Source organism: Phragmites australis, chromosome 21 (genome assembly GCF_958298935.1).
Source record: "Phragmites australis chromosome 21, lpPhrAust1.1, whole genome shotgun sequence".
NCBI classification, from domain to species: domain Eukaryota; kingdom Viridiplantae; phylum Streptophyta; class Magnoliopsida; order Poales; family Poaceae; genus Phragmites; species Phragmites australis.
Window position 1 is genome coordinate 172,921 of NC_084941.1, and position 11,439 is coordinate 184,359.

At 42.6% G+C, this 11,439-nt stretch overlaps 1 protein-coding gene and 1 long non-coding RNA gene across 2 annotated transcripts; both read right to left on the minus strand.

Moving 5' to 3' along the window:
* Nucleotides 1-8,085: 8,085 nt before the first annotated feature.
* On the minus strand, nucleotides 8,086-9,407 carry LOC133903983 (probable WRKY transcription factor 14). The gene is made up of 2 exons (XM_062345484.1): nucleotides 8,959-9,407; nucleotides 8,086-8,834 (listed from the first exon to the last, which is right to left on the minus strand). The coding sequence occupies exons 1-2, from the start codon at nucleotides 9,405-9,407 to the stop codon at nucleotides 8,093-8,095; spliced, it is 1,191 nt and encodes a 396-aa protein (XP_062201468.1). The 3' UTR covers nucleotides 8,086-8,092.
* Nucleotides 9,408-10,385: 978 nt separating this feature from the next.
* Nucleotides 10,386-10,993, minus strand: LOC133903899 (uncharacterized). The gene is made up of 2 exons (XR_009907381.1): nucleotides 10,798-10,993; nucleotides 10,386-10,670 (listed from the first exon to the last, which is right to left on the minus strand). It is a non-coding gene; the product is annotated as an uncharacterized LOC133903899 (long non-coding RNA).
* Nucleotides 10,994-11,439: the final 446 nt, after the last annotated feature.

An 11,439-nucleotide genomic window follows, 5' to 3' on the forward strand; every position in this document is an offset into this window, starting at 1 on the left:
CTGGTGCACTTTTTTTTTTTTGAAAAGAAGCATAGTGTTATGGTTAGAGTGCAGCGGAAAATAAAGAAAGGAGAGGGGTGACTATGGAGGTGTACAGTCGTGGCGATGTGCTGATGGCAGTTGTGCTAGGGCAGGGAAGAGGGAGGTGGCAGAGGCTGTGAGAGGGGGAGAGAGGGACGGGGAGAGACTAAATCTTTTTATAATTGGATTTAGAACTCTCCTAATTGTTGATTTTGGTGGGACCCGCTTGGTTCTACATGGTGTTGCGGCTAGCTGGCCAATTGACCACGGCCCTTTTGTCGTAGATGATGCCGACCATGACACATAAGCATTTCTGTCCCGTCAGGAAGCTTAGTATAATGCTACCTGTGTTACGAATGTATTATATGTGCTTATTATTTTGTGATTTTTGTGTAGTGTAGGGTGCATCCTATGTTCATTATTATTTTTTTTTTCTTCTCAGGCCTGTCGGGATGACTATTCGGGAGAAGGAATAATTTAAAAATGAAGTTGATGGTCTTAGGGTTGAGTTGAAGAAAGTTAGAGATGACTGTGGTTTGTAGCTTCAGATTCATGCTGATTTCTTGTGTGCACGTGTAGTGTAGGGTGCATCCTATGCTCATTATTAATGATTTTTTCGTCAGGCCTTTCAATAAAAGGTTGTTCGGGAGAAAGAAGAATTTAACAATGAAGTTGATAGCCTTAGGGTTGAGTTGAAGAAAGTTAGAGATGACTATGAGGCTTGTAGCTTCAGATTCATGATGATTTCTTGTGTACATGTGTAGTGTAGGGTGCATCTTGTGTTTATTATTAATGACTTTTTTCTCAGACCTGTCAATAAGAGGCTGTTCGGGAGAAGGAAGAACTTGAAAATGAAGTTGATGGTCTTAGGGTTGAGTTGAAGAAAGTTAGAGATGACTATGAGGTTTGTAGCTTCAGATTCATGATGATTTCTTGTGTGTATGATAATTGGGCTTACATTTATCCTTTGTTATCAGGAGAGATGCGCTTTGCAAGAATAGGTTCAGATATTGCAAAAAGAACTTGCATATGCAAGAAGCATATGATATTGTGTTTATGCCATTCATTATCGTTTGATCTTATTATTTACCGATGGTGTAGCTTTCTAATGTAACTGCAAGTAAGACAATACTACTAGCAGTGGCGGATCTAGGATTTTGAGTAAGGGTGGTCCAACTTAACATAATTTTTTTTAAATACCACAAATATAACGTGCCAACATATAAGTATAGGATTTTACCAAAAACACAGTACAAGTCTGAAATTTTACCAACATACAAGTCTGAAATTTGCGTTAAAAAGACTATCACCCATCTAAAGACTATAAAAAAACACGGTACAAGTCTCAAAGAAGATTACAATACCAAATTTTGTTGGTCTTACACCTTCTAATGGTCATGAAAGTCTCGATTATATCATCTTCATTCACTTTGAAGAAAATATCTCGCTCAATAAACGTGACTAGACAATCATCCAAAAGACTATCACCCATCCTATTTCTCAACTTACTCTTGACTAAACTCATTGCAGAAAATACCCTTTCAACACTTGCCGTCGCCACCGGTAGAAGCAATACCAATTTGAGAAGCAAGTACACCAAATCATAAACTTTATGTTTCTTTGTTTCAACAAGCTTAATTGAGAGGTCCACAAGGTTGTCTATGCTTTGAAGCTATCATCTCTCCTCATGTCATCAATATAGTTATCAAGTTGCATTTCAAGTCTTATCAAGTCAGTGCTTGAAATATCATTAGGGTAAAACTCAGCAAGTCTATGTACCTTGTCTGCATCAAAAGAGGCAAATGAGTCGGCAGGATTCAAGGCCGACATACAAGAAAGCAACTCCATATTAACCTCATCAAACTGATTGTCACGCTCTTGATTAATTTGATCAATCACTCCAATATATACTTCTCTTCTAAAGTGGTCATCATTTGTTTGGTTTGGAGCAAACCGTGTTGATCTTCCATAAGGCACATAAGTACCCTCCATTGCAGGAACTTCGATGCCATGTTTGTTGCAAAACAAAGTGACCCTTTGAATGAATGCATCCCACCCATCAGACCTCAATTGTTGCATTCTACTCTTTGCCAAACTAACAAGTGACATTGCATTAAGAATATCTTGATCTCTTCTTTGCAAACACTAGGACAAATCATTTGTGTATCCAAGAATGACAAGCATCAAGTGTGCACTAAAAATAAAGTCAAATGACTCAAACACTCCAACCATAGTATACATTTTTGACCAATCACCCCTTTGTGAAGTATCTTCTCCAAGAGTTATGAGTACCTCACAGATTATGTGATACATAGCAATAATGTTAACAACAGTTTTGTAATGAGAGCCCCACCGAGTCTCACCGGGCCTAGCTAACCCCATCTCTTGATTTAATCCACTCCCAGTTTCTAGTTCACCACATTCAAGTGCTTTCAAGATATTCTGAAGTCTAACATTTCGAAGCATGTCATGACGCTTACAAGAAACTCCAATAATACTCAGCAAGAGAGATACTTGATAAAAAAACCACAACCAATCATTATTTCCCTTGGCAACAACAACAAGAACTAGTTGGAGTTGATGTGCAAAACAATGGACATAATAAGCAGAAGGTGACTCTTTCATGATCAATGTTTTTAGACTTTTAATCTCTCCTTTCATATTGCTAGCTCCATCATACCCTTGACCACGGATTTGAGTTATAGTCAAATGGTGACTAACAAGTAAAGCTTGAATTGCTTCTTTAAGTGACAAAGAAGTAGTATCATCTACATGAACAACTCCAAGAAAGTGCTCACATGGCCTTCCTAGTCTATCAACATAACGTAAGCAAAGAGCTAGTTGTTCTTTATGTGGTACATCACTAGACTCATCAGCTAGAATAGCATAATGCTCATCACCAAGTTCTTCAATAATTTGCTTTCTAGTTTCTATGGCATAACATTGAATAATTTGCTTTTGTATCTCTGGGCAAGTTAAGATGCAATTACCTGGAGCATTCTTCAAAACATACTTATTCACCTCTTCACTATTTGCTGCAAGCCAATTCAAAAGTTCAAGGAAGTTTCCTCTATTGCTAAACTCTTTATTTTCATCATGTCCACGGAATACTAATACTTGATGCAAAAGAAACTTCAAGCATCTAAGTGAATAAGTCAACCTGATCTTGTAAAGACGTAGATCATCATTATTCAGCTTCACAATTTGATTATCAATTGCCGCACTAGGATTGATAAATAAGTTGTATCTCTCTTGAGCTGCATTATGTACACTTGTTACACCACCCACATGTTTATCAAGTGCTTCCTCTCATCTATTCTAATTTCTCCAACCACCTTTAATAAATGCATCAGTCCCCTTACCTTTACTTTTTCGTTTTTGAATAAGTAGCATACAAAGCAAAATGCAGATTCCTTTTTGATACTATATTCAAGCCAATGATATTTATGAAACCATAAAGGAGTGAATTGTCGATCTCTATTTCCAATTTTTCTTTTTGCAAAATCATATGCATAAGGTTGGAATAGACCTTTAAGACTATATGCTCTTCAAATTGCATCTTGATTATTGATAGGATAACTTACAATGGGAAGTCTTTCCTTGGGATCATGTGGAAGACGATTAATGTCATAAATCGGTGGTAGTGGTAAGACATCTTCAAGTGGAACAGATGGTGGAGAAGATGGCATCAGATTCCTAATTTCTTCAATTACTCTCTCTTGCTCGGGTGTGCCTTCTTGTTCTAAGTTTGCTCTTCTGTCCCAGCATCAATCGAAGAAGGAAATGAAGAAGAGGCAATCTTCTTTGCTCTATGTTTCCAGAAAAGAGATGCAATGTCTCCATTCCTCTTCATGTTGTAACAATTCTACAATAAAAATACTTAATTTATCAGATTCAGACACAAATTGATGGTTATGTAAATCATACAATACATTTGTGAATTGTGATTGGGAGATCTATTTAACTGGTGGCGGAGAGTGACTGGGAATCTGGGATGGCACCTCATGCAATTTATACAGGCAGAGCGCAAAACGAGCTGATTGAAAGCAAAGGGAATAGCTCATACGGCTCAGCACAGCGCGGATGGTCTTGGGCTCTTGGCCTTGAGCTTGGTGGAGAGCGCCTCGAGCAGTCAAGCTGGTCGAGCAGTCGAGCTGGTTCATATCACTCAGACACTCACTGGTCAGCACTTGAATCGATCATCACCTCAGTTTGCAGCTTCAGCAAGCCTTCAGGCTGATATGAACAAATGTGTCAATTGGAAAGTGTCGATGCAACAATTGCTATATCTCTCTTCATTTCAACAAATGTGAGGATCGCCGGAAATATCATTATATTTGATCAGAATATAGAATTACTGAGATCTGAAATCTGAAAAAAAAAGATATTGTATTCCGGCTCAAAATAATGTAAAACAATCCTCATCATGAGCACTAAACTGACTTACACATAAGCCTTTTATTGATTCATTCTCTCCTATCAGGCTAATCAACTAATCGGAGTTCTGAAGAGAAGAGAGAAAACAGTCATGAACCTCAGCGGCAGCGGCTTCTTCACGGCTCCTCAGGGCGGGCGGCAACGGTGAGCGCCGAGCGCGGAGCGAACTGCTGACGCCTGACAGCGGACGGCCGGACGGTGGGGGCAGGACAGGACTCACCGACTCAGGACTCCGAAGCTGCGGAGCAGACTGCGGACGGCCGACGGCGCTAGGACTGGGCAAGTGGGCTGCGCTGCAGTCTGGACTCTGGAGATGGATGAATGGGCCGAACGAAAATGGACGAATCAGTCGATGGGCCTTGGGCCACAGCAAAATATTAGGGTGGTCTATAGCCCACCTGTGCCACCCTTTGGATCCACCCCTGCCACCCTTTGAATCCACCCCTGCTACTAGCAAGCCACAATGGCCGTGTAATGTGAACAATACCATATTTCCGCGCTCTGCGATCCGCAATGGCTGAATTTGACACGATAAAACTAAACTGTCCTGTTTGTAGTCTACTAAAGTAGAGCTGTGGAGCAAGAGCTATATATTCTCAAACCCAAGTGTGTGGAGTGACCTGATCTTTCGAATAGGGCAGCCACGCTTTCGAATTACTATCGATTTACCATTGTCTAGTTTGACGATGTTTGGCCTGCTCTAGACTTTGTACATAAAAATTGCAAAATAGACGTATGTGATGGAATCATGGAATATATAGCTGCCAGTTTTTCTCCTATTATGTAATATAGTATCACCGATTTCCAGGAAGATCAAGTTGAGCATTTTAGGAGCAGCTTTGCCTTGCCCTGCAACATAGACACAGCAACTCGTCAAATTGTTAACAAAGTACACTGAAGCTACTTGTGCTGCATTTTCTCTTGTAGACCATGTAAAGTAGAAGCATACTCATTTGCGCAGTCTGTTGACATTCTTTTTTCCAATTGTGAAAAATGGTTAAAAAAAAATATTCACAGCATCGTGATGCATCCATGTAGGACAGCATCTCGTGTTTTACAGACAATTGGCATTGCTTATAACCGCTTTCACCACTGGTTCATTTATACATTGAAATTGCTGGTATGTGATCTATCTGTTTATGAATTGTGGCATTGCAGTCCAAGGAAGCAAAATGAAGACTTCAGAAGCCTGCATTGGTGCATTTAGCTTATGCAAAAGTTATAAAGAAGCTCAACTTTTGCGGGTAGGAAATGAAGACAGACAGGACAGAGTTTGGCATGGGAAACAGATTGATTAAAACTAGATGCTGGAGTCTCCTTTGCCTTGTTTAAATTCTTGTTTTTCTCATTTGATGCATTGACTTCAGATGCTCGGCTCTCATCTGTTCACTGAGACTGTTGAGCATTTTATGGTATACCAGCTGTTTGTTTCCTGCGAAATGTAGTTGATATAAAGCACACTGTATTATGTTATGCGCACATTCTCAGGGAAATTCATCAGAGTTATGTGAAAACTGCTGCCAGTAAATAAACTGTTCTGCAACATCCAGCGGCTATAGTTTTTGGCTGGAGTTTTGATGTAGAAATTCAGTGGACAATTGGTTTATATCTGGAATTGTTGCCAGTAAAGATTGGTACTACGACTGTGCTGTATACTTGTGGTAGTAGTTTTGCAACCATCTTACAGCAAAATCCTTAGCCATAGAGGCTTTTGGTGGAAGGTGAATGTTTGTATTGATCAGTAATCGCTGGGAAAACAAGATGGAGTTATGGCTAAAGAATGAGCAGTGACAGTGTCGACATGTACCAAAGGATAAGAGCATAGCTGATACGATACCCTTCTGGGATTGTTGAATTGATCTGGAAAGTTAACATGTGTGCTAGAAAGTCCTTGCATTGTCCAGTCTCATCAGCAACTATGAGCAACAGCGATTGCATATTTGCAATGTGGTAAGAAGATTCTTGTTGTCGTTTGAGCTTTTTATCTAAGAATTCTGTCCTCAGGTTCTCCTTTCATTATGTTCCCTTTTCCTTTTCTTCTTTTTTAACTTTTGTTTGGGGTTAAACAGTGTCTTTCTCTTATCTGTTGTCATCAATCATTAGCAAGGTAGACTGGGAAACTGGAAGTGACAGGTAGAGATTCAGAACTGAACATTATCGATCTCTACTCTGTTTTCATTCTATCTTAATACTTTATATCGATGAGATAATTAAGTTTATGATCTTGTAAGTGTTCCTTTAGCTTGAATAAGTTTGATTCCGTATATTTGACCATCGTGGACAACAGAAAGCGGCCGGCATTTTCCTTTGGTAATTAACAGGTCGTTGATCCTTCCAGTTAAAGTGAAAAAGGATGTCGAATTCAATACTCAAAGAGACTATAAAAATTATCAGTAGGACCTCTAGGCAGGGTTAAAAATGCGTCGAAAACCGCTCGAATATTCCGAACATCGGTCGATTCGGTCCGCGCCGCATTCTGAATTCGACCGGTTTCAAGTTTGAATTAAAAAAATCACAAAAAATTCTAAAAATACTAGAGATAATTCTAAGACCTTCTGTGATTTTTTTTTTCAAAAATAATATCGTTTATATCATATTTCATGGAGAGGAAGTTTAAAAAAATATTGAAATGGGCCGTATGGACAGAATAATTTGGCCCATAACGTTAAGGAAAAGCTTAACATGCAAATACATGTTTTTTTTTTGTGTGTGTAGAGCGTATCTTAAGAGAATTTTTAAAATTAGTTTCACTTTATTTAGAGTTTTATTAATTTCTCCATGATTTTTAAAAAGTTCACAAGCATAAAGTGAACATATTAAGAAACAACACTGTAGTTAACTTTTTCATGTCTACTATTTTTTTTCCAGCATAAACATAGTATAACTAAACTAATAAAAGTGGTTTCACTAATTTTGGAGGTGTGATGGGCTAATTATGAATTAATCTAGTTGCAACACATTTACACAATCATGCATGTTAAAATAAATATTTCATGAGTTCATATATTTTTAAAAGACACATGATCATGTAAGAAGACTAACAAAATTGATTTTATGATTTTTGGATTAGCAAAGAATTAACTATGCATTTAACTGGGTTTAAAAGATATATTTTCTCACAGAAAATATTCAACTTTTTATGAGTATAAATATTTTTATCATGTAGATCATGTTACAAGGAAACCAATAAAATCTGTTTCACTTATTTGAAGCTCAGATGAATTACTTATTGATTTTACAAAATTGAGCTATTTTCTGGTTCTTTTGTTAAACTTCACTGCAAGTTGAGAAATGCGCTCGGTAAATCGAAAAAACCGTCGAAGAATTCATTCGAAATGCGTTCAATGCGTAAAATTCAATCGGTTTTCAGTACAATTCGATTGGTTTTCGGTTGAATTCGAACGGTTAACAAATGTCGATTCGACCGGATTTTGTCTCCGATTTACAAATTTGGCTAAATTCTCAACGAATTTTGAGTGAATTTTGCGATATTCGTGAATTTCGGAAATTCGCTGGTGTCGGTTTCGACCCTCAAACGAATTTGTAATCCTTGCCTCTAGGCGCGCTTGCATACGAAATTCGGCGTCCCAGCTCTCTCTATAGATCAATTCTAGATTAGTATAAACTGATGGGCTTATCTAGCCAGGAAGCCATCTAAGTCGAAGAAGCTGAAGCTGAATGGATCCAGCTGCTGCTGCTTGTCATCTTCCTCCGGCAGCTTCTCCAAGTGATGGTCATCAGCAGCAGTGGCATGCTGTTGCTGCTTTTTCGAGTTGAAGTTGGAGGCGGACATGACGTTGAGGGCGCCGTCCATATCCGCAAACACGCCCAAGTCATGATCAGCAGCAGCGACGCCCTGCTCGGGCTTGGGGTGATCCATGTCCGGCACCTCCTGCTTGGGCAGCTGGTGGTGATGAGTATTACCAATGGTGATGGAGCTTGGCGTGACATCGGCGGCGACGATGCTGTGGGTGTGCTGATGAGGCGGCGACGGATGAACGGCAGCGCCGGAGTAATGTTGATGGTGATGGCCCTTGGCTAACGAGGACGAGGACGAGGCCGGCCTGGTCGAGCCGGCGAGCGCGTTGCGCTGCGTTGGCCAGGGGTGGTTGTGGTCGGAGGTGTAGGTGATGACGAGCATGGAGGGGTCGGTGCGGCTGCGCTCCACCTGCTTCCGGGCGGAGCAGCCCTTGGAGCTGCTGCACCGGTAGTATCCCCTCGGGTACGGCGACCCCTTGATGGGCTTCTGCCCGTACTTCCTCCACGCCCACAGGTCCGAAGGCACCACCTCGCCGCTCGTGCTCGGCCGGCCGCCCACCCCCGGCGGTGCAGCCGTCGGCGCCGGGATGCACACCACCTTCTTCGTCTGGCTCTTCCTACGTACATACAGGCCGGTCCGCGCATGTCATGTATATACGTTGATGCAAACTAGACTGAATTAACCAATCAATGATCATGCATGCATGCATGCATATACGATAGCTAGTACAAATAATTAACCTTCGTTTGATTGCCGGGGCATGAGGATGATGAGGAGCCATCGCCATGTCCAGGCCGTGCTCGTCCATCTCTGGCGCGGTCGCGTCACCCTCCCTCTCGACGTCGTTAGCGCCCAGCTGCGGCGGCGGGCCGGACATGATGCGACGAATCAGCCCCTCTGACTGCAGGGGCTGTAGCGGATACGACGGCGATGACTGCCACAAGACAGCGTGGTCACAAGAGCTGCCGCTGTTGCTGCTCACCATGAACCCCATTGCATCGCCATGTACCAGCTGCTGCAAGTGCACTCGGTCGTGATCGTCGTCACCGCCTTGCAGCAGCAGCAGCAACTCCTCGTCTTCCTCCGACGGCAGACGATGGTGAGGCGGTGTTGGCTGCTGCAGGCTAGCACGGACGACGTCGGAGAGGTCGCCTTGGTCGGCCGGCGACAGCCAAAAAAAGTCACACATGATTGATCTATCGATTCTACTGACCTGCTAGCGAACAATTACTTACAGTCTAGACTAGATAGCTTGCCGCGCTGCATCGAAGAAGCATAGCTAGCGCTGCGCCATGCATGCATCGCATGTCAGAGAGAGACAGCTAGAGATGAACTAATTTAACTTGTCAGTCAGTACGGGGCTGGGGGCTAGACTTTTACACTAGAAATTGAAGAAGGCGAAAAACTTTTCATATTTTTGGAGGGAAGAAGCAAGGCGAAAGACTTTCCCAGAGCAGCTAGCTAGTAGACAAATTGACAAGCTAGGGAGTTGAGAATTGCCGTGGTCATGCTGACTGGCTGGCTGAGGCAGCACGATGACACACACATATATATATAATGCATGGAGCCAGGCCAGCAGCGTGAATGCGTGATATATACAATACTGTAGTGTACGATCGATTGATGTATAGATGGAGTGGCGTAGCTATAGCCATAGGTAGCTATATGCTGCTGCATGCACACGGTCCAAATCAATGACACCACCAAGCCATGTCTGTCACCATATATATGATGATCTGAGTAGCTCTCCCTCTCCCTCGAGTCACTTCCACTCCCGGAGACAGCTTCTCGGCAAAGGACGATATACACTCGGCAAAGGCTTTGCCGAGTGCTACACTCGGCAAAGGGCGCTCGGTAAAAAATTTGTCGGCAAAGACCTCTTTGCCGAGTGCACTTTATCGGGCACTCGGCAAAGGCTTTGCCGAGTGCTAAGCTGACACTCGGCAAAGGCCTCCGCTTTGCCGAGCGCCAGTGAATCAAACACTCGATAAAGGTGGCGTCTGTGCCGAGTGTCACCTGGAGGACACTCGGCAAACAGGCCATCTTTGCCGAGTGCCTGGACCGTGGCTCTCGGCAAAGCATGTTGTCACTTTGCCGAGTGTCATGGCCATTGCACTCGGCAAAGTGACTGAAAACAGCATTTTTTATTTGTTTTTGACATCCCATCCAAACAAACAGATATATATATATAACAAACATCACCAACATCACATATATATCATCAACAGCACATATATATCATCAACACCACATATATATCACAAACATCACATGTCTCACAATATATCACAAATAAGTTCACAAGTAATCCAAGTGCTCCATCATCTACAACCATAATTGCAAATAGAAGTACCATTAACAACCACAAGTATCATCACCAAGATGGTCAATGAAACTGATTTGGTGAAGGATTCGCTGAAGCATGAGGATCGTTCGATGCCGCCGATTGATTCTGCACAAAGGAGAAGAGATTGCATGTGTGAGACAAGATAAATATATACCATACATGAATAAAACTTTCATACTCCACTAGGTTTGACCGTAAGCATGAACATACAAACTAAAACATTTATACTCACAGGAGTAGAATAGTGAGGAGGTGGAGGTGGAGCGAATAGCGAAGGTGGCGGAGCTACACCCGTAGCGGCGCCAATACTTTGCATGTACTGAAGAATCTCCACCATCCTCCGCTGCTCGGCCTCCCGCTCGGCCTCCACCCTCTCCATCGTCGCCTGCATTTGCTCCCGTATCCTCCTCTCTTGTTCCAGCTGGGCCTACAATATATTCACCCTAATGTTACAATAATGCAAAGGAAAGGTATGAAAAAACCAATGAACGACGAATAAACCAGGAATAACCTCGAAGTGTCCTTCCGAGGTCGTATGGCCGGGCTCGTGCTCGTGCTGCTTGCTCGAATCTGGGAGAGACTGGGAGTAACGGCCGAGTCGATTGCGCCATCGCCAATCCAGTATCGCCCATGCTTCTTGCCTCCTCCCACCCTCATGACGACTTCTCCATCAAGGTCCTCGGTGCTCGGATCGTACTCTGGCCCATGGACCTCCCTTGCCATCGATGTGTACTCACTAAGGCGGTTGTGGACGGTCGCATTGCTGTACGCCTCGGGCCCGTCCTCCGGGTTGTAGTCGACGTCGGACGTCGCCTTGCCCTTGTGGGCCATAGCAAATGCCTTGAAGATGGAGCAAGGCTGGCCACCATGTGAC